The sequence below is a fragment of the Grus americana genome, chromosome 20 (genome assembly GCF_028858705.1).
Source record: "Grus americana isolate bGruAme1 chromosome 20, bGruAme1.mat, whole genome shotgun sequence".
NCBI lineage: Eukaryota > Metazoa > Chordata > Aves > Gruiformes > Gruidae > Grus > Grus americana.
This window is the reverse complement of record NC_072871.1, coordinates 9,215,929-9,242,233: the sequence shown is the minus strand read 5'-3', so window position 1 is coordinate 9,242,233 and position 26,305 is coordinate 9,215,929. Positions and strand designations below refer to the sequence as shown.

Genomic DNA, 26,305 nt, shown 5'->3' with positions numbered 1-26,305 from the left:
GGTGAGCAGCAGGGCGCACAGTGCCCAGTGGGACAGCGCTGCTCGCAGGCAGGCTGACATCAGGCAGGAGCAGCCCTGGCCTCAACACACACTGGCCGCACCAACTGCACATATACAGCAAAACCTGCCCCTCATTTCCAGCATGTATTTGTCATTGGGAGGCAGCCGGTATCCCCACCCTACAAGAGCAAATCAAGAGCCTGCTGAGCTCATATTTGCATCATGGCTAACGCATTTGCCTGCTGAAGCTGGATCTGAGGTCCTTGTTCATTTTTGGACACCTGCGAAAGCTGCTTGCCCTGCAGGGATGCTCCATCCCTGCTGCTGAAACCCAGCAAAGCCCCACGGTACGAGCCATGGCCCCACAGCCACAGTCCCAAAGCCCTGCTCACGTCCTGTTCCCACCACACAGCTGCTCTCCACGCCAAGCGCAGGAACTGGGCACCCCCCGGCCCTGCTGGGGCTTCCTGCTGCTCTGCAAGGAGGTGACAGCAAAACCCGAGATAATCTTGAAACACACTCAGGCCCGTGCCAGGGTCTCCACTGCTGCTGCAGAGCAGCACAGGAGAAGGCAAGCAGCCACAGCCCCTGGGCTCTGGGCGCCACCAGGCTCAGGGACATCCCTTGAGGCTAGCCCAGCAAGGTCTGCAGCCCATTGTGCTCTCACCCACTCCAGCCACAGGCAAAGCCTCTCCTAGCTGGAAGCACTCCCCTGCGGGGTGGCTGGTGCCTGTCTGGGCTGAGCTGCCCTGATCCTGTCCTGCTGTCAGCAGGCTGGCGCTGGCAGGGGGCAAAGTGGCCAGGCAGGAAACACCCAGCGATGGTTTCACTGATAAACTCAGCTTTTCTGGCTGTTGGCGGCTGTGGGCAGCCTGGCTCTTGGTGCCAGCCAGGCAGCGCTGCCAGGGCAGCCTCCTGCAGTGGGTCGGAGGGAGCTGAGCTGGGCCCACAGCCCATGGCCACGCCACGAGGATGGTGCTGCTGCCCGAGCTGTAACAGGGTGCCCCAGGGTGTGGGGAGCCAGGCAGGGGGCTTGTGGATCAAGGGATGGACATGGGAGTCCTGGGGAACCAGGGTGTGGGCATAAGGATGCTGAGGGATATGAGGCTCAAGGGGATATGGGGACCAGGGCATGGGCACGTGGATGCTGGGGGATGTGGGAACCAGGGTGTGGGAATGCAAGGGGACATGGAGACCAAGCCACGGGGGCGCTGGGGGACGTGGGGACCAGAAGATGGGCATGGAGATGCTCGGGGAGGTGGGCACTGCCAGGGACGCGAGGGGACCTGGGGATGGGCAGGGGGCTCCTGGGGGACATGGGGCTCAGGGCACGGCCGGGGACCCAGAGTGGCCACCGGGACCCCGGAAGGGGTGCGCAGGCCGGGGCAGCCCCCCCTGGCGGGCCGGGCTGTCGGAGGCGTCCCCGTCCCGGCGGGGGCGGGAGGAGGCGCGGCGGGGGCGAGGGCGGGGGGCCGGCCCGGCAGCGGCGGCGGGACGCGGCGGAGCTGCCTCTCGCCATGGGCGGTGGGTGCCGGGTCCGGGTCCCGCCGGCCGCGGGGCTGCGCCGGGCCGGGCTGCGGCTGCTCCTCGCCCACGCCGTGCTGCTCTGCGCCTCCGGGAGCGCCGCGACCGACGGCTCCGGTACGCGGGGCGGGGGACGGCACCGGGAGGGTGGGGGACCGGGGGGAGCCAGGACCGGGGGGACCGGCGACATCCCGTACCGGGTGGGGGGGATCCGGCACCGGGGGGACCCGGGGAGTGAGGGGAGACCCGGTCCCGGGGCACCCGGTCCCGGGACATGCGGGGGGACCAGGTCCCGGAGGGTGCAGTACCGGGGGTCCCGGACCCCTGGAGGCGCAGGGGACGCGGGGCGGTCGCTGCTCCCGGCGCCCGGGAACGGGCGACAGGAGAGATCGAGGCGTTTGCCCCAAGCCCCTGCCCAGCGCTGCGGGACGGGTCAGGGCTCCGGCGGGTCCCCGGGAGCGGGATCGCGCCCCATCGCCCCGGGCTGGTCCTTGCCCCGCCGCTGCCCGGACCCGGCCGTGGGGCCGCGAGCAGAAGCCCTGGAGCGGAGGGCAGGGCAGGGCAGGCAGGGCAGGCAGGGCAGGGCAGGCAGAGCAGGCAGGGCAGGGCAGGCAGGGGCCGCGGCACCACCGGCCAGGAGCCCCGAGGGCACCGCCTGGGGCAGAGTCCCCGCTGCGCTGGGAGCTGCAGGGTTTGGCCCGTCACACCTGACCGCAGGGGAAAATCACCCGTGAAAAACAAACTTCCCTTCCCTCTCCCACTGCGGCCGCGCTGGGACCACACGCAGGGGCTGGAGGAGCTGTTGCTGGCCCAAGCATGGCTGTGGCCGCACTACAGCTCTGGGCTCCCGCCAAGCGCACCGCCGTTCCGCGAGCCCCTGGGGCAGGACAGGAGCACGGCCACCCTGGGGTGGCCCCACCACCGGGCTGAGGGGCAGCACCCAGCTGGGATGGGGCTTCTCAAAAGAAAGGGGAGCAATATCCATGAATGCTGGCAGGCAGGGCCCTTTCCTGCTCTCCCCAAACACATACCAGGTGAAACTGCAGTTTGGTGGTGAGGATGGAGGGCCAGCCCCAGAGAGCAGCAGGGACAGCTCCGGTGGCCTGAGCCGTCATTTCATTCCTCTCCCCACATGCCGCAGCAGTTCACCACGTGCTGGCACAGCGCTCGGGCTGCCCGTGCACCCGTGGATGTCGAGGAGTAACACCGCTTATGGCAGGTATCCACAGAGTGTGTTGTGAATTAAAACCACGTCTCAAATCCCATCAGCTCCATCCCCAGCCCCTACAGCGCAGTTTCCTTCAGGTCTTTAATGGGACATTGACTTCAGTCCCTCTTCCGTGAAATGACTTTCCTCCCTGCAGAAAAATGCCATCCCAGCACTAAACTCGTAGCACTTTTCAGGTTTTATAGTTCCTCACTAAAGTAACATTCTCAGCGAAACCAGCCCAGGCATATGCGTTGCATCCCTTGGCGGGGCTCCGGCCGTCTGCGGTGCAAACGGTGCTGATGGTGACCCTGTCTCCAGCAGCCCTGCCCGGGTTTACCCGCTGCTGTGAGAAACGATATGCCCAAACCCAAGAGCCCCCAAAATGTGCACAGACTGGGTGCACGGAGCTGTGCAGGCAGTGCAGGGATGCGGGCACCCCCCCATTGCAGGGAAAGTGGGACCGTGGGAGAAGCAACCCCAATGAAGCAGGTTTGGGCTGACAAGGCAGGGCCGTCTGCCAGGGTGGGCACGGTGCCCTTCCCACTGCCCGCTCCTCCTCCGTGCAGCCATCCTGCTGGGAAAGAGAGGACATCTCTGTCCTGGAGTGGCTGGCGCTGCACAAAAACAGTGACCCTGAGGTGGGGACTTCCTTGTTTTCAGCAGTGTACATGTCCGAAAGGGGAACATGACCTGGGGTTGCTCAGCGGCCCCACAGCTGTAGCCACACAGAGGGCGACCGTGCCAGCTCTGCAGGGAACTCAGGGAGTCGGGGTGCGACCTGGCAGGAGGTGGCAGGTCCAGCTGCTGGGGACAGTGGAGCTGGGTGCTTCCAGCATGGCCAAGCCACCGTGCAGCCCTCCAGGCTTCTTGGCCTCAGGCCTCAGGCAGCAGCAGCAGCAGGAGCGAGCACTGCACGAGGAGGGACAGTGCTGGGGAGGTGGCAGGCACCCTGCTGCAGGGCCCATTGGGCACGTCTGCATGAAAGGAGGGACCCCATGGAATGGACCTGGCTGTCACCTGCTGGGCTGGATTGTGGGTGGTGGGGACAGGCAAGGGACAGCCTCTGCGTGGTCCCTCCTCCAGCCTGGCCATCTCCTGGCATGGGTCTCATCTCCCCAAGAAGCTCCTCCTCAGGGTTGAGGACAACCAAGAGCAGTATCTGTGTGTCCATTTGGGCACTGGACAGGGCCTGGGGACCCACATGCCTGAAGCAGCTGGGACAGACACACGCTGGGATGGTGCAGCCATGGCCAACCCCTGGAGCTGACTGCTGCATGCCAGGATCAAAGCAAATTTCACTACATGGGGGAAAAAAAAAGATACCTGGGATATACATGAAAGGATGGCTCTCTTCCAAGCCTTAATTAGGGAGGGAAATATCTGATTGAGGAATTAGGGGAACTGCTCTGTGCCCTGAGGTGCTGTCAGCAGAGCAGTCAAGCTCCTGCTCCTCCCCAGCCCTGTGCCTGGGATCTGCTCTCAGAGACCAAATAACAGGATGTTAGCCTGAGGCTGGGCTCTCCTGCTCACTTGGTGTTTGCTGCTTAGAGCACTTCTACTTGACTCCTTGCTGGCTGCACCATGGCTCTGAGCTATGATGTTTGCTCTCTGTAGACTTTTCCTCTGGCTGTGAGGGGAGCCAAGCTAGTCCCATGGTGTTTCTCTGTTTTCCTGGCAGATATTGCCCTTGGCTGCTGGTTTGCCTTCAGGGGTGTAGTTTTGTACAAGTGTTCTTGCAAAATAAACCTGACTGTCCTCTTCACAGCCATTCCACCCTCATCGAGTGCTCATGCTGCTTCTCCCACTGGCAGCACCCGAACATCACCGCCTGCCCGAGCTCCAGCCACGGGGCAGGTCAGACACAGACCCTGCTGAGTGCGGGCAGGCAGGCACCTCTGGCAGAGCCACTTCCGATTCATGCCTGGTTCTGTATCCCATGGTCAGCTGCCTCCTCCCAGCACATCCCCTCCACAATGGGGCTCACAGAGCTTCAACCTGGGCTGCAGAGTTGAGCCTGCTGCCACACCGAGAGTCCCAGGACCGCATCGCCTCCTCCAGCCAGCTCGGCCACCCACCTGCAGCCCATCCTTGGGGCCGGCAGCCCAGCTTAGGTGTGGGGAGGAAGATCGCCGAGCCCCACGTGGCATGCAGCTGCGGCCCTGGGATGCTGCTCTTGCTCATGGTGCCGACAGAAGTGGTTGCAGATGACAATCTGGCTGCACTGCATGTGCTGTGAACAGCTCGTGGGCCCGAGGAAACCTCCCTGAATCAGAAAAACAAGTGCGTGAGCCTTTCATCATCTTGAAAGCCTGCAGACACACAGCCGTGTCCCATTGAGCAAGCCCGGCTCTAGCCCGGCCATGATTCACCCCAGGTTGCTTTGGCTGCGGTTTGCAGAGCGGATGTTGTCCCCGCAATCTGGCATTTTTCAGCTGGGATGGAGCATGTTCACCAGCTCTGCCGTCACAGAGGAGGCCGTGCTCCAGCGCAGAGGCTGGCAGCCGCTTTCCCCACACCTGGAGCCATCCCAGCAGGGCTGGCGCAGGATTCCTGGCTGGGGTGGGGAGAGGCACGGAGCCGCCGTGGGAGAGAGGCTCCGAAAGGAGCAAGGGGGTTGCTGTCACGGGTCAGAACATGCTCCGTCCCCCTCCCACCCTTTTGGCTGGAACATGCCGCTCCCACCCCACCTCCAGGACCCCGCGGCACTGACACCGACGTGAGCCGCGGGAGGAGGGAGCTCGGCGGAGCCCGGTGTGCTGCCAAACCTTTCTTGGAGGAGTGCTCAATCACAAAATGCCATGGAGTCCTGTGCCAGGGAGAGGCCCAGTAAAGTGAACTTCTGACTCCTCATGTCAGCTGGAGAGACGAGGCAGGACATGACCTGCTGTGCCAGAGCCCAGGGCATGGAGCATCCTCCCGGCCCCGGGGCTGCGGTGCCCGCATGCCCCCGGGTTGCAGCAGGCTCTGCACGGGGCTGCGCTCTTAGGTGCTTGCAAAGTTTGCAGCAGAGTCGAGTGCAGAGCTATCGACACAGGAATAGCCCGAAGGATACTCCAGCCGCACTGCAATGTGGCCCCCTTTGCAAAAATTCCCGTCTTGCAAAAAACTAAACAGGTTGTCTGACCTTAATTTGTCTGAGATAAATAAGAACCTGCCTGCTGCCTCCTGCCTGGGTCTGTAATAGCATCTGGGTACGTGAGAAGAGCTGAGATGAAAGGGAGTCTGACGGAAGGGCTGGGAGCTGAATGCGTCTTTGCAAGCCGGCCCTGTGACATGAGGGATTTGGGGTCACAGGGCTGAGCGCAGCTGAGGCAGAGCTGCTCGCCAAGCCCCAGACTCCCAGGCAGCCCCTGCCCTGCCCTGAGTAGGCAGCCAGTTGGGGACCTGAGCAACTTTGCAAAATTAGCTTTATTTTTCAAATATGTTAATTTTTAGCTGCAATTTCCTATGGAAAAAATGTGGTTTCTATTCTGCGTGCCTGTCCCTCCACCCCAGTGTTGGAACCCATTCCCAGATTCCAGCAGAATTTAATCCAGGCTTGCTGGGGGCCTGGTGAGCTCGTGGGCCATGCAGAGTGGCTGATGGACCTGGGAGACCTTCCTTCATCGGCTGTGACACCGGGCACACCAGGGACAGCTCTTGGTCCCTCCTAGTGCTCAAGGTGTGCTGCCCGTCCCCGCAGCTGGTGGCACCAGTGCTGAGCACTGTGTGTCGGTGGCACTGCGGTCCCTGAGCACTGTGCATCCTGGGGGCGCTGGGGACCACCATCCTGCCAATGTGCACCCAAACCTTCAGCCAGGTGTGCTCCAGGAGGTCTTGTCGCTTGGTGCTTTTAATCCCCGGGCACAAAGGCTCCGTCCTGGGTTCACAGGGACCCACCCAGCTTGGTGGCAGTGCTGCTCCTGTCTTCCTCTGTCCCACAGGATCCCGCCATGGGTGGGTGGAAAGGGGCCCTTATCTCGCGCCTGCAGGCTGGGGCGTGAAGGCAGCTGAGGAAGGGGCCGGGCGGGAGCCAGGGGAGCGAGCTCAGCGGTCGGCCACTTGCCAAAGCAAACTTCAGCCCTGACAATTGCCGTTATTATTAACACCGGCGCTGTGTTTGTACTGCTTTATCCTGCTCCAGGGCTCTGGGGACACAGCAGCCCCCTGTGCGTGAGACCGCAGCCCTGGCTGTGCAGGAGACCACCGTGACATGGTCCTGCGGTGGCACGGGGCAGCGGGCAGGGCACGGACCCGGCAGCAACAGCCTGAGCTGGGGCCGGGGCTCACACCCGTTGGTGCATGGCGTTGGGGTGCAGACGGTTCCTTTGGCAATCCTGGGTGTTTCAGACAGGGCTAACTTCCACAAAGAAGGAGGGACAGTGCCGAAGCGATGCTCCTGCCCAAAGTTACCTCACCAGGGAGGTAAAAGAAAAGCTGAGCAGTAATCTCTACCGCTGGCCTGATATTGCAATGGCCAGGGCGGTGCTCGGCTCCTGCAGCATCTGTCTGCTGTCTCCCTGCAGCACGTCATGACACCAGACATGGGGGCTGGACTCCTGGAGATGGCTGGCTTCAAAGCACCCCGTCTCAGGGGGATCCCCCGGGGTGCATCCCCCGGAGCTGGGCCCAGCTCGGCTGTGTCTGGGGCAGCATCACCCCGTGAGGAGCAGTGAGCGACCGGACGTGGTGACACTGTGGATGGATGGTGATGTCTCTCTCTCTCCCCGCAGTGAATCCCTGTTGCTATTACCCCTGCCAACACCAAGGGGTGTGCGTGAGGGTTGGCCTGGCAGGATACGAGTGCGACTGCACGCGGACGGGATACTTCGGAGCCAACTGCACCTCCCGTAAGTCCCTCTCACCTGGAGGGCCTGTGGCATCTGTGGGTCCTGGGGCGGCATGCTGCACTTGCAGCACGCGCTCTCATTGGCAATGACATCATGGGTGGACTGGGGCCGTTAGCGGGCTTCATTAGTGGGGCAAGCGGTTTGCCTGGTCTGTCTCCCCCAGCCGAGCTCTGGATGCGCCTCCATGACCTGCTGAAGCCCAGTCCTGCCTTCTACCACTTCATCCTGACCCACTTCAAGTGGTTTTGGGACATTATCAACAGCACGTTCATCCGGGACACACTCATGAGGCTTGTGCTCACAGGTGAGGGGTTGGAGTGGGTGCAGCAGGACTCGGGGACCCCCCCAGGTATCGGCAGAGGCGTGGGTGGGGGCAGCACAGCGGCAACGATGCTGAGCAGCTCCCGCAGGCACGGTGGGCACTGGGCTTGGGTCATATCACAGACAGACCCGGGGAGGTTGTCACCCCATCATCCTGTCACCCCGTCACCCCATCACCGTGCCCAGGAGAGGCTGCCCGGCCAGGCAGCAGTGGGGCGCAGGGGGTTGGCAGGCTGGGCTGCCTGCGTGTCCCCAGCTGTGCGTCCCCGGCTGTGCATCTCCAGCCACACACCGGGCTGCCAGCCAGCTGGAAAACAGCAGGGGCTCTCGGCATGCTGCGCTCCTCAAGCCAAAGGGCTCTTAAGCAGCCGCGCAGAAAGCAGCCTGTGGAAATATGGAGCTGGACCTTGTTGCTCATGTCCCCACATTCATCACTTTGCATAAATATTTAGGTTCCAGCCCTTGGAGCCGTAGCGACACGTTCGCAAGGCTCCAGCTCTTGCTTTTACCGTTTCTATGTGTTTGTCATCTCATTCATCATGCAAGAATCCACTTAGCGCATTAGTATCTTCCTCTTCTGTGGGGAATTGCAGCCTTTAAAAGGCTTGGAGCAAAGCCTGGGACACCCACATGCCTCTGCTGCTGGTACCTTTCTGGTTTTTAGGGTGGCAGGGGAGGGTGCCTGGGTGGCAGGGGCTGGGGGCAGAGCCTGTGGCGTGCTCTCCCACGCCCTGGGCCCCACAGTGGCGACACCCCCTCCCCTCTCCTTTCAGTTCGTGCCAATCTCATCCCCAGCCCCCCCACCTTCAACTCTGACTACGGCTACATCAGCTGGGAGGCCTACTCCAACGTCAGCTATTACACCCGTGTCCTCCCGCCTGTGCCGGATGACTGCCCAACACCCATGGGGACCAAAGGTACGTAGCTGGCCCGGGGGACCAGCACCGTGAGGTGCCAGTTGTGGGGCTGAGTTGCCGGAGCAGCACCCTGGGTCCGTACCTGGTGCAGCATCAGCGTTTCCCACCCACCCATGCCCAAGCTTTTGCTGCCATGGACACATCTGCAAGGCACCGCTGGCAGTGCCATGTGCTACTGCTGTCCTGCACAAGCTGGCTGCACAGGCAGGAGGAGCTTGATGGCATCCAAAATGCCGCTGGGACAGCTCAGGTTTTGCTGCTGGGGCATGTCATAGCCTGTGTAAGAAGGCTGTAAGGTGTCTATGCAGACAAGTCAGTGCCTGGTGCTGCAGCAGACACAGCAGTGTTCACCGACAGCCCCACGGCCAGCACCGGTACCCAGCCAGGTCAGCACGGGGCATCCGCCGTCAACCTCCATCCTTTGCAGGGAAGCAGCAGCTCCCCGACCCCCAACTCCTGGCAGAGAGGTTCCTACTGCGGCAGAAGTTTGAAGCCGATCCCCAAGGCACCAACCTGATGTTCGCCTTCTTCGCCCAGCATTTCACCCACCAGTTCTTCAAGACATCTGGGAAGATGGGACGCGGCTTCACCAAGGCGCTGGGGCATGGGGTGAGGGGCACCAGAGCGGGGGGCGCGGGGGGCGCAGGGAGCGAGGAGGGGGGCCAGGGCATGCATGGCCTTTTGGAGCAGCCCTAACACCATCCTCTCTTGGCAGGTGGATCTCGGCCACTTGTATGGGGACAGCCTGCAGCGGCAGCACCAGCTGCGGCTCTTCAGAGATGGGAAGCTGAAATTCCAGGTACCACCCAGCACAGCTGAAACATGTCTGAGCCCTGTGCTCCAGGGTTGTTTGAAGCCCACGTCCCTCTGGCAGGTGCTAGAGACTCCCAGGAGCATCAGGAGACCCCAGCCCTGTAAGAGACCTGGTGGCCCATGTGGAGCACTGCCAGGGCCCCCCTTGGTGGCTGCTGCCCAGAGGTGCCATATCAGGGGGATGAGCATTGGGGTTGAGCTATTCTGACAGCAGCAGACATCCTGCAGTCGGGGCTGTGTGAGGGGGATGTTTCTGTCTGGCTCAGCACTTGCAGCAGAGCGGCCATGGTGCCCCTAGGGAGGCAGGTCCCAGCTGGGTAGGCTTTCACCGCGGTGGTTTTCTCCCCTCCTCCCTTTCTGCTATCCCATTCTTGTCTCCCCAAGGTGGTGGATGGAGAGGTGTACCCGCCCATGGTCACTGATGCTCCGGTCCACATGGTCTACCCACCTACCATCCCCAAGGAGAAGCAGATGGCGATGGGCCAGGAGGTGTTTGGGCTGCTGCCGGGGCTCTGCATGTATGCCACGCTCTGGCTGCGCGAGCACAACCGCGTCTGCGACATACTGAAACAGGAGCATCCCACCTGGAGCGACGAGCAGCTCTTCCAGACAGCTCGTCTCATCCTCATCGGTGAGGACCAGTGGTGCCACAGGGCACGGGCACCACAGAGCCCCATGTCCCACCTCCCTGGGCAAGCTCCAGGGACTTGGGCGTTGGTCAGTCTCTGTTGAGGGTGATGGCCGGTCTGGCTTTAGAGGCTGGAGGAGTTTCTCTGGCAGCCTTCTGGGGATTGATGGCTTTGGTCCATATAGCAAAAATTGGCTTTTGTCCATCAAAAAATGTCATTTGTAATAATTTTGTCATAGTTCTAAATTACTTCATTTTAATATTCTATTATACATTTACTATAATCTCAAGAAATGTCATTATTGACCAAAATCCAGAAGGGACCCATGTCTCCACATTATGTCTAAGAAGCATTTCAAGGTCAGCTTCCTCAGGAATCATTTCACTTTTGGCAGACTGACCTGTGCTGGTGAAAAGTTCCCAACCAACACAACAAGCCCATAGTCCCAGGGGGTGGATGGGTGCTGGGACATGCTGCCATAGCGCGTGGGTAACATCTCAGGGTACAGAGCCAGTAGCTCCTGCTGCTGACAGCTGACAGCTGCTTCTCTTGCCTCCTGCCCAGGGGAGACCATTAAGATTGTCATTGAAGACTATGTCCAGCATCTCAGCGGGTACTTCCTAAGCCTCAAGTTCGACCCCGAGCTGCTGTTTGGGACACAGTTCCAGTACCGGAATCGCATCGCAGTGGAGTTCAACCAGCTTTATCACTGGCATGGGCTGATGCCCGACTCCTTCATCATCCAGGGACAAGAGTACAGCTATGAGCAGTTCCTCTACAACACCTCCATGCTCATGGACTACGGCGTGGAGGCACTGGTGGAGTCCTTTTCCAAGCAGATTGCAGGAAGGGTAAGGTCCTGCTGTCCCCTCCTTGCCAGCGCCGGGGCTGTGGGACCCCGGGAGGGATACTCGTGGAGGCAGATGCTGCTGTGCTGTTGGGCGGTGGAGCCAAGCTCGGAGAACTGCAGGGCGGCAGCAGGGTTTCAAGCTTCTCTTCTCACATGGTGCAAAGCTCCGGTCCAAGGCATCGCCTGTCCCTGCAGCGCCTGGAGCACAGCTGTAGCACACCAGTAACGAACCTCCCCGTTCAGCAGCGGGTTGCATGTCACATACAGTCTTCTACCCAGGGCAGCACCCAATGGGCATGTTGTGTGTGAGTCCTCCCCACGAGCACCATACCAAGGCTGGGCCTTGGCAGCCCCATTTGCTTGTTCTTGGGACTCTGTAGCAAACATCATGGTGACACCAGGAGCCTGTGGTAAGCTGGCCCGATGGGGCTGGGATCTTCTGGCCCAGACCGGGCTTTAGAGCAGCCAGGGCATGGGAGCGATTTGTCTGGCACTGTTCTTTGCTGCCATCACATGGATGTTTTCTTCCAAGCGATTACATATATATTTCTGACTGTCTTTTCTTGTGCAGAGCAGCAAGGCTGGGGTGCAGACCTGCTGCTCTTTGGGTGTTTGGGTTCTCTCTGTGACCCCAAACCCCCATAATCTCTCCCCTTGTCCTAGGTCACTGCCCATCTGGGGCTTCTCCTGCACCATTCCCTGACCCGTGCTGGGAACAGGACCGGCTTTAACCTAAGCTGTTCTACAGCTTTTTTGGGCAACATCCACTGTTTCCCCCTCTTCTTGCCGCTGCAATGATGTGCTGGTCTCCACGACACCTTGCCAGGACATGATACTTTAGCACGGGGCGGTGGGGCTGTACCGCGGCTCCCCTGGAGCAGATGCTGGTACTGCCTCCTGCCTTACGTGTGCTCCTCGTGTTCTTACACAGATCGGTGGGAGACAAACCATCAATGCCAACGTCTTGAAAGTGGCTGTTGGAGTCATCAGGGAATCCCGGCAGCTGAGGCTACAGCCGTTTAATGAGTATCGGAAGAGGTTTGGCATGAAGCCCTACAAGTCCTTTCAGGAGCTAACAGGTAGGGCTGCAGTGCTGCTGCAGGAGCTCTCGGGGCTTTGCTGGGGCAGTGTAGATGCTCTGTACCCACAGGCAGGGTACGAGACCACCAGCTGCTCCCCTGCTGCTGGGTTTGCCCAGCGGAGCAGCCGCTCCCGCCCATCCAAGCCTTGCCTGGTCACGACTCTCGCACCGGGGCAGACAGGGCTGATGCCTTTGCTGCAGAGGTCCTTCCTCCTGTGGCACTGGATGAGTGGTCCAGAGGGCAGTGCCTGGCCTGGGGGCCGGCTTGCCACTGCCTGGGTTGTGGGAACTGCCACGTTCCTGTTACCCACAGCAAGGGTGGTCCTTGTTGGGGGGTGATTCCCTTGCTAAAGCACTCTGATGTTCACTTGATGCAGGAGAGGAAGAGAAGGCGGCAGAGCTGGAAGAGCTGTATGGAGACATTGATGCTCTGGAGTTTTATCTGGGCTTGCTGCTTGAGAAACCCCAACCCAATGGTATTTTTGGTGAAAGCATGGTGGAGATCGGAGCCCCGTTTTCCCTGAAGGGGCTTCTTGGAAACCCCATCTGCTCTCCAGAGTACTGGAAACCCAGTACATTCGGTGGAGCAACTGGCTTCGAGATAGTTAAGACAGCATCGCTTGAGAAGCTCGTGTGCCTCAATGTGAAGAAGTGCCCATATGTGGCGTTTCGTGTGCCGGATGCTGCGGAAAATGGCAGCCCTCGGGGTGGTGGATCATCTACTGAGCTGTAGCACCAGGACAGCCTGCCCAGGTAGAGACCATCCTTGCCCAGGCACTGGCTGAGCTGAGCTCCCGGCCTGGCGCTGAATGTCCTGTTCCTTCCCGCAGGAAGCAGCAGGGACACGGGGACCTGCCCACCCCTGTGCCGAGCAGAAGCACGACAGAAGATGGTCCCATCCTGGGTGTCCTCTACACCAGCCCTTGAGGAGAGGCTGGTACCAGCTCTGTGAAAAGCTCGAGTGCCTCAGGAGTGTGGCTGCCACCACTGTCCTCAGCAGACCCTATTCCCTTGCTAGCTAATACCTTGCACTAAGCCAGCTTTGGGGTTCCCCAGGGGACACCCACCTCTCCGGGACACTCTGGACTCCCCTGCGCTTTGTCACCCTCTGCCCCCACTGCTTTCCAGCACCAGGCCACCAACAGCCCCTCTTCTGCAGGGCTTCCCCACTCGGGACAGAAGAGCGCAGAGCCTGGGGAGCCCTCGCAGTCCTTCCTCCTCTGCTGCACCCGGTTAAGGTGCTGAGCTCCCCAGGGGAGGTGGAGGAGGCAGATGGCAGCACACAGAGGAACGTGGAGGACGTGCAGTAGGTGGGCATGCTGGCCCGGTGGTGGCTGAGCTTGCAGTAGGAACCTGCCCTGAGCTGCTTCTCCTGCAGCTGCTCCGGGCGGTCCACCCCAGCCTGCCCGGCACACGGCTGGGCATAGCTGAGACACAACCAAGAAGAAGGAACTGAAGCAGTATCTCTGCAGGAGGAAACCAGGGGAGAAGCATCAGATGAGACCTCCTGCATCTCCCACCCGCTGGCTGGGACCCTGGCACACACTGCTGGCCGTCTGAGATGGTCCAGTCACACTGGGCTGCTCGGAGCAAGATGCTACCTCTGTGCAAACACAGTGATGAAGGATCTTCCGTCCTACAATCATTACGCTTCCCTGCACTGATAGCTCAGTAAATGGTGTCCCCAAGGCACACAGACCCCGCTTCTGTCCTGCTCCAGAAACACACGCAGATGTTGGCCCTCACCGATGTAATGACACGGTGGCTGGCAGCCACTGTCGCTGGCCTCGATCCCCATCAGATTCCAGTTCACCTCCAGGAGAATGGATATTTAAAATAATAAAAGATTTTAAAAACTCCTCTCATTTCCGCCAGCCAGTTTCCAAGCGTTGTCTCACCAGCGGCAGGCCCTGCAAGAGGGCAGGACGCTTGGGAGGCAGCAGGAGCTGGGGAAGAGGAGAAGTCCCTGGAGCGTTGCTGGAAGGCTGGTGTCCCCGCTGGGAGCCATGCAGTCGGAGCGGGCTGTGCTCACAGGCGCTGTGCCGTGTCATTGCTGACGGCATCAGAAGAAATAAATGGAGCGACCCTCCTCCTTAGGTGATGCTTCAGTGGGGGCTCTCTGAGCCCAAGTCTCCCGTGAAGGTTTGAGCTATGCTGCCCTCCGGCCACCCCCCCTCACAGCCCTGAGCTGCACCGCTCTGATGCTGGTAACACAGCGCTTACATCCAGCATTATGTATTTCTATCACATAAAATCTATCTGCACATCAATCTTGCTGGCCAGGTGTGTTGTAGGCATGAAAGAGAGCTTATGGCTGCAGTTTCCTCCTGTGCCGAGCCGGTGGAGAGGTCTGCTCCTCAGCTCCTGTTCTGTCCCGACAGGACTCAAACCTGGCATGGTGACTTCATGCCACGAGGCTGTGGGGGCTGCTCTGCTCCCGGCCGGATCCTCCTCGCAGGGTTCTCCACCCTGACCTGCCGGGCACCGCCGGCCGCTCTTCTGCCCATCACACAACGCCATGGGAGACAAGAGGAGAACCAGGGCAGGGAGTCCTGCTCCAGGGCACTGCCCTGAAACCTGGCACCAGGCAGCATGTGAGGGATGGGGCAGGCAGGGATGAGGAGGACAGCAGATGTGATATCTCCGGGTAGATGTGCCCAGGTAGACACAGCCCCCTCCATTCTCTCTGTTGCCATGCCCTAGGCAGGATGAGGATGGATGGGGACATTGCCCATTTGGGGAGGAAGTGACAATCCTGTGATGTCCCACCTAGTGCCCTGGAAGTTTCAATCATTTCTGGTTACACCAGCTGATTTTTTTATCCCTGATCAACCAAGTATGTCATGATCCAGATTCCTCAAGGGAGCGTTGTGAGGCACTTCCAGGGAACAATAAAACCACTTACAGGGAGGTGTTACAGGAATTTGAAACCAGGGAGATTTAAAGAGCTGGTGCCTTTGGCAGGGATGTGTTAGGAGGACGTCATAGCGAAGGAATATCTGCAAGCGGAGACTCCCAAGGCGAGAGCCTTCTCACTTGCTCTCTTTAACCCTTCAGAAATCAGATGGGTTTATGAGGATATCATCTGGATTTTAGTTTCCTTATGGCGCGCAGGGAGGCAGAGAAGCAGGTCTAGCCCGTGAAGGCACAGCAGACAGGTTTGCCTGCTGCATGCTCACCTGGGTTGGCCCTTCCCTGCCTGTGCCCTGCCCAGCCATCCCGGCACGTAGAGACCCCGGTCCCACCGCTCCTGCACAGCTTGCAGCACCGTGTCGTGCAGAAGTGCTGAGCAGCAAGCCAAGAGAAGGACATGGTCCTTTCCTGTCCCACAGACCCTTTTCCCCAGCTTTCCCCTTCCCTTCCCTGCTGGGTGGGAGGCCAGTGGTGACGCTGTGCCCAGGTACCAGAACGACCAACACCCGCCGATGGCTTGTTACGTGGTGCTGGTGGGGGTCTGCCCAGCCACCGGCAGTACCCCGTGCTGTGAACTCCCCTGAGGACCACAACCCTCGCTGCACTTCCCTCAGCCAGCCAGCAGCACAACACTCGAAAAAAAGGCAAATGGCAGCAAACGGGGAGCAACACACAGTCAAAGACAGTCAGTGTGTCTCAAATCCACACTGGGATCCATGTCTCCAGCCAGCTGGAGCACGATTCCAGAGCGTGCCTATGACTTCCCTCACCCTGCGCTGAGCGGCTCCAGCCTCGAGCATCCTTCACCATCTGGCTAAAGGCACAAGTTTGGCTCATTTCAGTTAGACCACAAACATCCTGCTTTTGTCCATAGCTATCGAAGGCTGCCAGCACTGCTTTGGTACCAACTGATAAGTGTATGAGAGCCCATCAGGCACGCAGAGAGCTGCCTAGATGCTCTCTGCCACCAAGGAGGAATGTTTCACCATGAGCTAGCTCAGCTGAGCCAACGCTGGCAAACCTGAGATCTTCCACTCGTGGCACCGGCTCCCCACACGACACAGTCCAGGACAGCAAAGCATCTCCCTCCAGTCCTCACAGTTCTGCTAGCGGGAAAAGCTTTGAAATTTTTTCTTTGTAGGACCAACACGTACCAACCCCAGGCACAGCATCCAACACGCTACCGAAACCTCCTCCAAGGCTGGGGACCCACAGCCCCGCACATGGAGCTTCCCCCAGCCCAGTGCCACCAAGCCCTTGCATTTGCTTTGCTAATCTCTCAGCCGTGCGTAGCTGCAGAAATCGCTCACATCCTCACCAGTTTGCCCATCACAATGCCGCAGCCACGTCCAAGGTAGAAGACAGTAGTTTGCATCTAAACATGGTGTTTAGTCTGGTACATCCACCAGCATCACCCAGCGGGACAAGGGCTCCAAGCACCCCCACCACTGCGAGCTCTGGGGACAGTGCAGAGGCGAGCGCTGCCAGACGTACCCTCTGTTTGAGCTCTTGGTAAACACAGCTCATAGGACGTCCTCTGATTTTTTAAACAAGTGTCTCCGAGGAGCCCAGCTGCAGCCCGCCTGCACGGAGACACGCGGACAGGAGGACGGCGTTGCCTGTGTTCGTGCAGCGCGAGCAGCAACAATGAAAACATGTCTGTGGTTGTGCGACCTCTTAAGCGATGATTCACCGGGCAGGAGGTTATTACTGACCAGAGCAGACTGTACAAGGACAATCAGTTGTCTGCAATGGTTTTTCATGCGAAGTGGTCCCTATGGTTAGAGGGAAAGGGGCAGAAGTTGCAGCCGGGCTGCAGCTGCTCCAGGGTTTCCCTTTCCAGGCAGCCTGCACCCCTCTGGCCCCGGGGCTGATCACGGTCCGTGCTGGAAAGTCATCTGAACCCCACGGTGGCAAGAACAAGCAGGGTCCCGAGGCCGAATGGAAAAGCAATCGCCTAAGTCCCCCGGACACCCCCGAGCCTGCCCCAGCAGGCCCCTTTGCAGCGTGAGTCACGCCAGCGATTGCACAGGAACATTTGTTTGGATTTTCAACAAAGGTGTACGTTGAACATTTTAGAAAGAAGAGGTACATTGGAGGTCAAAAAAAGAAAAAAAATCAGTATAAACTTTTCTGTGCTAAATCTTGTCCCCTGTGCCTGGCACCCAGGTCAGCACCATGATTAAATGCCCAAGTTAAGCTCAACCTGTGATTTCATTCCTGCTCTCGCCGAGCAGCCGCCTGCGTTTTCCTTGTGCATTTGCATTCTGTGGCCAAATTCTGCTGTTTGTATTGGAACACCATTAAACGTGAACAAACTCAGGTGATTTTTCACTCCTTTCTCCCAGTGCCGAGTTATGCTCTCCTGGAAAAATAGTTGTTTCTACGCTTGAGAAGTAGCAGATAGAAAATGGGGCAAAGAAAGGACAGACTGCAAAGCAGTAGGCAGCTTTTTCCAAAAAACATTTCCCAGGGGCAATACAACCTACCTGACAAGTGGTTTTTTCCAACTCCTATTTATAGTAATTCTCAAAGATGAAAATCAGACACAGAGATGACTTAGACTTGGTACATGTACCTTCTTGATCTGAAGGGTGTATCACATAAACCAGAGCAGGCTGCAGCCAAGGTGATGCACAAAACCAACGGATCAGAGAGCCGCTACCTGCAGGGAGAGCCAAAACGCCTGCGCCGTGCCTGCCCGTTTGTCCTACGCTTGAGAAGTAGCAGATAGAAAATGGGGCAAAGAAAGGACAGACTGCAAAGACAGAGCACAGAACATCTCAGTAGGAAGAAGTCTTGTTTGTTGGATCTTAACCACGTCTTAACTTAGCGTCACACTTTGGATATACAACTAGTGTAAATGTCTCAAAGCATTTAAAGGTGATAAATACCAACCTTATTGTCCAGCACCAGCTGTTTTCTTTCTGAGCTCTCTTGTCCTGCTGAAACAAAAATATTTAAGAAAGTTTGCTTTTTATTTATGGCTTTTAGAAGCTGGCACAATCGAGTCCAAAAGAAGTTAAAGCACGAACAATGCCTGCGCAGCTCTGCCAGCATGAGAGAAGGTGACTCCAGTCGCTTTGCCGCAGGACTCCAGACTCCCTTGGCCTTTCGCAAGCCGTGTTTTTGTATCTCAGACACTAAAAAAAAAAAGCAGCAGAATTGCTGGTGAGAGGAAGCGAGGGAAGAAACAACCGGGAGATGTCAAGGGACATAAACGCAGAGCCCGGTGCTGCCTCTGCACGCTCCTTCCCTGCAGATCTGCCTGCGGGCAGGGGCTGCCTGCGCTGCCTGGCCAGCAAACAGAAACCCCTTCAGGACGTGCACTGGGAGAGCGGCTGGGCAAACCAACTCTTTCCCAACGTCGGGTGGTGTCTAGCAGCATGAAGAACACTTGGCCAAGGCATGTGAGGTCTAGTGACCCAATATTCGAGGGCACAACCCCTTCAGCCATCAGAGTTGAGTAATTTCTACCACGCACCGCACCAGAGCCCTGCACAGGGCCGAAAACCACTATCCCAGTCGATCAGCTTTCTGCCAAGATCCCTGTTACGTGCTCAGGCAGCTCCTGTGCCAGAAAAGAGAGATGAAAACATCTTTGGCAAAATTAAAAAGCATCCTTTATTCAAACCCAAAGCATTTAGTAGGAATGCATAATTTAAATGACGTTCTGAGGGTCACCTAGTACAACGGCTTTGGGGGAAGGAGAGGCACCTGTAGCAAACTGAAAACCTGACGCTCTCGATGCCAAGCTGAGTGTTTCAAAACAGTTTTGTTTTATGCAGGTGTTCATACAATTTCATTTTCACTTTAGTCCCCCATATGTGTACATAAATACACCTCAATTCTTAATCTGCTGGTCAGGATCACATCTAAAATTAGAGAAATAAAGCAGCCTTTAACACTTCAACCAAAACATTTACTGGTACACTGTTGGTACAGTTGTAGTTTTTATTTGTACTGAATGGATAGGGGACAGACACTCACAAATTAGTAACTAACCTATTCTAAATTATTTTGTTACATTGTTTAATGCTCGTTAAGAACGCTGGGTTTTTAGGGCACACAATTACCCGGTGCTCAGTAGGATTTAGCTCCAAGAAGGGACAGAAGCAGCAGAGCTGCCGCCAGCCTCCCCTGCCTTCTCACGCTGGTGCTACCTGCGCTGAGAGCGAGAGGCAGCATCGAACCGCGTCTTCTCTCTACCCCTCACCCTCGTGCTCATTATATTCCTCCGGATCAATGATTAATTGGATTCAGACCTTTTTTCTTTTCCTTTTTTTTTGCTACTGGCACTGTAAACCATCTATCATATACCTGAGCACTGGAGATGAATAACCAGGCGTCACCTTGCTGCAGGCTGTCCGACATAGAGCAGCAGGAGAGGTTTTGATCTTACTGCAGTTTTGCTGCCATAGGGGCCAAAAAAAAAAAAAAAAGCACTTTATAAAAATAAAACTTCAAAGTAACTCAAGCAGTCAGCTCTCCCCCGACCCCCTCTCCATCCAGCTTTTATGATGATGCTAATGCGCACCCTGTCTGCACGACAGACTTCACCGAGTCTTATCCTGAATATAAATTACAGCTACTTTGATTTTTTTTCTTAAATGTGCTGATATCCATGCTCAATGATTTAATTTCATATCACTTTCCTGGGTTTTTTTCTGCAATTCTGAGATGAAAAGAAATCATCTCTTACCACATTTTAAAATCTGGATTTCTGCCAGTTTCCTTAAAACAGCTACAATTTGTGCCAATTCAGTAATTTTTAATTACAAATTATTTTTCTGGTTATACTACTTTTTAAAATACAGTTCAAATAGATGCAATTACAAATTCTTCTTTTTATATCCTAAGATCTGTTCTTATTAAGAACCTAGTGCTTACACAGAGACATTGGCATTTCTTCCCCGTGTCCCAAAGTGCCTTACATAAAACTTGCCATTAAATTTAATCATTAAACATGGCGTTACATTGGGTCATGCATTTAGGTAATGATAGTCTACTTTCCTCAAAATTAAAAAATAACAAGCAAAATAAGTAATGCATGAGGAAGGAAACATCTTGTAATATCAAATTAAGTCTGTAGAAGATAATTCAATAAAAACTAAGTATAGAGTGCACACACTCAACACGCTCATTCGTGCTAGGTACGCTGTTTGAGCAACTCAGCCCCACCATCATCTGGCCAGTAAAGCCTTTACCTCGCTCTGCATCATCTGAGGATTTCGTGCTTGTGTTCGCTATAAATTGCTAATTGCTTCTCACGCTACGCAGGTTATCTCACAGCTACGTAGCACCAGACTTGCTGGAGGCAGGGTGAACTTTAATGCAACAGAAACTCTGAAAATTGCTTCCCCATATTACAATGTGATTTATGAAGCAGAGCACAAACAAAATAAATAAACACACCTTAATGAAAACGTAATCGCTGACAAATGGTAATGAAAAAGGTGCTGTGGGAGGGAAGGGCAATATGCAGCTCCTGCATTCAGTAGCAATAACGTTCATAGAGACAAACAGGCTCAGCCAGCGCTGGATGGCTTTTATTCTGTGTCCAGAAGCGGGAGTCACCCTGTGCTTTTGGGGAAGATGAGAACTTGAAGATCAGTGTCACTGGGCAACTGGAACAGCTGTGGTGATGCTTCTGAGGAGGCCTTTGTTCTTTGTTATTTCTTACAAAGGACAGAGGGGAAAATTGCAGTCTCTACAAAGGTTTCACCTGCACCCCACAAGATTTTCTCCTGTTAGTGAACTCCACTGATACAGGAGTCCCAAAGAGCTGCCATCAGAGGAAAACCAGGACAGTGGCAATGCTTTTGATGCTGCTGGACACTCTGTGCAGAAACAGGATACTGAGCTTTAAACTTGGGCAAGGTTAAAGGAAGAAGAGCTCTCTCTAGCTGAGAAGTAATTTTCAGGATGAAGTCAGGAGCTGTTGTTATTTGTAAGTGAACAAGGAACAAAATTTGATGCCGACTGTTAGAACAAGAAGGTACTTCCAAGAAGGGGACTGCAAATTGGGGAACGGAAGATGGGACCTCACACTCTTAACTGGCAGCAGTTCAGGTCCAGGTTAATACAAGTTTTGAATGCTTAAAAACTTATTTGCAGTCCTAACTCTTGTATTAGTGAGTAGGTGGCCACAATCCAACTAGCATTCACATTACACTGTTTCAGGAAACCTGTAAGGAGACTGACCATACACAGCTGGTCTGAGAACAAAATGCTTAAAAAAAATCTACGGGATACAATACACAATTTCCTAAACTTACTGAATTGTGTTAGAACTTCATGTTTAGTAAAATACAGTTGAATTGCATAAATGCAAGACTGTTTTAGTGTGTACTTTATTGACTTAATTTAAGAAAACGTTAGGAATTCCTTATGTTACTTTTAACAAATTTTTAACGCGCCAAAGTCAAAATGCATGAAGGGGAAGAATACAGACCCACGCTACGGACGAAAGAGAACAATCCCTAGCACAAGAACATCCCACAGTACAACTACACTACTGGCCCCTTTGGTATAAGTGGTTCAGTCTATTTCCAGATCACTGTCTTCACTGTAACACGCAGATGGATTATGTATAGAAGTCAGGAGCACTAGGTCTTTTTCTGGCAACAAACCACATTCCTGCAGAAAAGCCTCCAGGTCTACAGCAAAAAAATCTTCTCCAAGCTGGTCAGTGATTCGCACAAAATTGCCAATGAGCTCCCCTGCCTTATAGATCAGCAAAGCTGGCAGAGCGTTATTTGTAAAGCGAGTGCTAGCACCAATGAGCGAGCTCTTCACTCTGCAAAATTTAACTGTTGGATACTCAGCAGCCAGGCAGATCATACAGCCATTCAGGGATTCGGTGCCGGGGATATCATCTTCATAAATATGGATCATGATCAATGTGCTCTTATGCTCTTTATCAACTGTGTCCAAAAACGCTTCACCACTGGTAATCTCAAAAACCTGTTTAAATTGCTGCCCACTGTACAACTGCTGTCTCATCTCCTCCATTCGCTGCTTCCTGTATCGCTGCAAAAATTCCTCATCATCTTCATCGTTGTGAATCATGTTATATTCTTGTAACGTCATCTAAAAACACATACAAAGATACATGAAAAAGAGTGAAACATCTGCATCGCTATATGGGTCATTTACATAATGAGAATTTACATCTAGAGGATTAATGTGGGTCACTCATCTTTAATAACAGCAAAGTGCAACCCTGGAAGGCTCAAGCACCCTCTGTATTACACGCCATTTTGATCTAATTAGAAACTCTGTCCAGTGGGAACAGCGATTTCAGCCTTGGGTATTCTAGCTTGCACAAGCTGCACTAATAACACAAGTGGCTGCTCCATGCTCCGCTTTAATTCAGGTTAATGGTGGCTATGTGCTTTCACCTAGCTATGAGCACCAATTTGGACACTTAGGCCAGACCTAAGTCTAGCTTCCTTTTCATTTAGTTTTTCGGTTAACATTTTTTGGCAATCAAATGCAGTCTCTTGTCTGTAGAACTGAAGTTAACAGGATTTAATATATTTCGTATCTGTTCACTTGCTTCGTTAAACATATTTGCATCATTCAAGGTATAGGACAGTGTGGCCAACTTTCATCATCTGAAAGTGATAAACACTGCGTGCTAATTAGTAACTTCTCTGACTAGAACTGTAAGAACTTGTTATACAGCCCAGTGGATTAAAACCATTCACAACTTCCAACGCCTTCTATCTTTGGAGCTCAGTCAAAGCTAAATTCTCAACACCTACTTACTAAATATGAAATCAATAAGGACTCCTAAACTCTTGTTTTAGGCATGGGAGGCACTATCCATAGGTTTGCTGTACAACCACTCTTACTCCTTTGTGCCATGCTACCTTTCCATTGATTTTTTCCTGAAGCTCTTTCTGCTTCTGCTTATCAGACTCTTCATCCAAGTGAGATCTACACGTCATAGATAACTTTTTAATGAGTCGTTCCATTTCTCTGCGCTGCTCTTGCCGCTGCTCGGTTTCCAGTTGTTTAAACCTTCGCCAGTCATTAATGACTCCTTTGGGACCTGAAATTAAACACGTAGGCGTTTGATATAAAAGGGTAATAAAATTACACCTATCATTTAAAATTCAAGTAATAGTTTGTAAGTCAGCAGTAAAATAGTGGTCCTGTCATAAACTTTTTGTGTACTGTGAAAAATGTTGAAATGAATCACAAGAAGTAACTTGCCATTGACATGTCCTTGAGCTTCTGTTTTTTTGTGTAAGAAGACTAAAGCTTATCTAACTAGGCTACTCTCATAATTGTCCCAAAGATTATTCCAAAGATTAATATCTCTGCTCTTGAAATAGAACCACCAGCCCTCAAGAATTCCCCTATTGTTAGCACGTCTTTTCCAAAGAATAAAAATAACGATAGGAAAATATAATGAAGTCTGCCAGTGCTCTCGTACAGCAGTACGTTCTGCGATGTACAACAGTGTTAATTCTTACAGACTGCACCTTGCTGTGACCCTGCTGCTGGGGCCCAGTGGCAGGACTTTTTTAGGTCCTCTCTAAGTACGTCAGTTTAGTACTGTAATTCTGCCAGGCTTCCTTCAGGTGAGAGATGCGAACATATCCAGGAAGATTCTTCATCATTCTTAGAGAACGTAAAACAGAGAGGACAAGTCTTTCACTAGAAATACCCTCTAGATCACACCAAGGATCCACACAGACTAGTACTGTGTCTCTGACAGCGTCAGGAGAGAACACTATTTTGGGAAAGCCTGGCCGCTTTCTGCCTATTCCTCATGTACTTGTTCAGCACCTACCTGTTAGTGGTTAACAACTGTGTGGCTTACAGCAAAGAAATTTATGCATTATTAGCCAAATTGTATAAATCAGCTTTGCATGCAAAGCCTAACTGCTTTACATATAATGCTGATGTCTCTCAGAGGAGAAGTCAAACATTAAAATAAAGAACTGTCTATTAAAAATAAGATTAGACTATAGCCAGGAAATTATCAATCTCTGACTCAAGTATGCATAAAACCATCACTTTCAAAGATGAATTTTAGAAAAACACATGAATCTTCCAATAAACAAAGCATTTACAAAACAGTTATTTTGATATGATGATACCTGTGTTGACTGCACTGCCATCGCTGCTAAGCTCTACTTCCCCGACACTTTCAGGAATGGTGCTCTCTCCTTCTTTATCTTCTTTCTCACTGTCTTCATCCTCACCCTCACTACTGCTGTAATAATACTGGAGCTTCTCACCAAGCAGTTTATCATCCAAAGTAGTCATTATGTTCTAAAAAATAAATTAACAAAACAGAGAATGTATCTCTTATTCAAATACACAGCATGAGATACCACTAAATGCATAATGATGGCCCTTTCCTTCCTCAGAGCAATTTTTTAGCCACGTGGGAACAGTTTACAGCCCACTATCAAACAGCCTACAATGCAGTCACGGGAGTTAATTCTTAGTCACAATTTCAAACTCACCTAAGTTAAAAGCCTGTACGAATAGAGCTGCTTTAAGGCTCGCTAGTGCAGAAACACTTTATGTGTGTTCTCATTCATGGAGAATGAATTTTCTAACCGTGATTCAAGAATATTATCAGCCTCACTTGGACAGCTCCATGAGGTTGATTTCCCAGCTACTGACATTTAAATTTCCGGTATTATTTGCATTATTTTAACAATGATTTGAGCTGAAAAATGATCAATGTAATTAATCAAATTAAAAAGTTCTGACCTTTATTCCTTTCCAGTCTTTCAGAGACAAGCTTCCATCAAAACCTGGAAGAACATACAAATGCTTAGTGCAGACAGTGCTACAATTTCATGAACATCACTTCCAGGCTAAGAAAAAACATCAAAGCAAAGATCTTCACATCTGTCATCTTTTCACCTGTCCACTGACCACATTGGCCATCTTTACAGAAGTCAAGAGCTTCTTGTTTGTATGGGCAACACTGAAAGTTAGATGCTGGCACGCTAATAAAGTGATTGCAACTCTGCTCACTTTTCCAGAGTTAAACATTTTTGTTATCCAAAACATCTTCTGCAAATAGAAATGAACAACAGCAGAATCCGTCCTCTTAAGCTACTGATAGCATCAGCATTTACAGGCTTTGTAAACCTCTCGCATCAGGAGAGCAGAAAGATCAGGTGCTTCCAAGTGAGGAAAGCTGAAGAACCAAGGAGCACCTTAAGAGTTTGGGGATCTCTCTCCATTGACCCCTTCCCACCACAATCCTCTAAGACGGCTGCTGATGGGACCTCATCCTGACGGAGATGCAGAATGCCTGAGAATTACTCTTCTTTCCTGGGTGAAGGGCAGAGGGTGTCAAAAGGAGTGCCACTAAGGCCAGATATGCACTTGTGGACCCGTGATGCGTGAACTACATCTAAATGTCCATAAAATTTCATTTTTAAAAAAAGCAACTTCAATCAAATCAGTTGGTTTGGACTGACAATTCCGCAGAACTCTGCAAGTCAGCCCTATTAACGTATATTTGACAAAAAACACCCCGAGCAATGTACAGATAAAGTAGATCTTTTCGTTTTTCTGCCAACCGCTAGCAGGTTCTGCAAGAGTTAAAATCATCTTAAGCAGATTATCGGGCGGCGGCCAGATGGCCCAGGATTACCGAGATTACTTCTCAGAGCACGGCAGGGCGGCGTGGAAGAGGCGCCCCGAATTCAGAGGCAGCGGGCGATGCAGAGGCGGAAAGCAAACCGGTTTGGTTTCGGTGGAAAGGGCAAGTGCTCCGAACGTTCCTCCGCCGCCGCGCCCCCGGCTCGGCCGAGCCCCCCCCCCCCCCCTCCGCTCCTCCCGCCTCCCCTCTCGGGACCCCAGCCGCTTCCCCGCAGGGCGCTGCAGGCCCCGGGGCTGCCGCCTTAGGCCGCGCCCGCCACCCTCCCGCCTTCCCCCCCCCCCCCGGGCCCCGCCGCAGCCACGCTCCGCCCCGGCCGAGGCCCGGTTGGCTGCGGGGGACTGGAGCGGCCGGCCCGAGCGGCGCTCCGAGAGCGGGCTGGCCCCGCCGCACCCACCGCCCGGCCCGACCCCGCCGCGCCGCCTCACCCGCTCCCCGCCGCCTTCCGGGGCTGTCTCTGGGCGGCGCGGGGCACGGCGGGAAGGGGGCGGCCCGCGGGAGGAGACGGGGACCGCTCCTCCCCCCGCCCCGGGAACGGCACCGGCACGCCCCCCCGCACACACACGCGGCTGA

At 54.3% G+C, this 26,305-nt stretch overlaps 2 protein-coding genes across 5 annotated transcripts; one reads left to right on the top strand and one right to left on the bottom strand.

Moving 5' to 3' along the window:
- Positions 1–1,463: 1,463 nt before the first annotated feature.
- Positions 1,464–14,033, top strand: PTGS1 (prostaglandin-endoperoxide synthase 1). Its single transcript, XM_054849112.1, has 11 exons — positions 1,464–1,641; positions 7,447–7,563; positions 7,727–7,867; positions 8,658–8,801; positions 9,229–9,410; positions 9,517–9,600; positions 9,999–10,245; positions 10,808–11,094; positions 12,025–12,172; positions 12,552–12,927; positions 13,005–14,033. Exons 1-10 carry the CDS (start codon positions 1,518–1,520, stop codon positions 12,905–12,907), a joined length of 1,830 nt encoding a protein of 609 aa, XP_054705087.1. The 5' UTR covers positions 1,464–1,517; the 3' UTR covers positions 12,908–12,927; positions 13,005–14,033.
- A 4,657-nt stretch (positions 14,034–18,690) lies between these two features.
- PDCL (phosducin like) lies at positions 18,691–26,205 on the bottom strand. Of its 4 annotated transcripts, none has more exons than XR_008580045.1 (6): positions 25,727–25,836; positions 24,829–24,872; positions 24,204–24,378; positions 22,965–23,146; positions 19,408–22,179; positions 18,691–18,962 (listed from the first exon to the last, which is right to left on the bottom strand). XR_008580045.1 is itself a non-coding variant. In XM_054849094.1 (5 exons), exons 3-5 carry the CDS (start codon positions 24,370–24,372, stop codon positions 21,628–21,630), a joined length of 903 nt encoding a protein of 300 aa, XP_054705069.1. In that variant the 5' UTR covers positions 24,373–24,378; positions 24,829–24,872; positions 26,161–26,205; the 3' UTR covers positions 18,691–21,627. The 4 variants fall into 4 exon arrangements, 2 of the variants coding, with proteins under 2 accessions (XP_054705069.1, XP_054705070.1); XR_008580043.1 differs by having other exon boundaries at positions 18,691–19,499; positions 20,503–22,179; XM_054849094.1 differs by lacking the exon at positions 25,727–25,836 and adding an exon at positions 26,161–26,205 and having other exon boundaries at positions 18,691–22,179.
- Between the last annotated feature and the right edge of the window lie 100 nt (positions 26,206–26,305).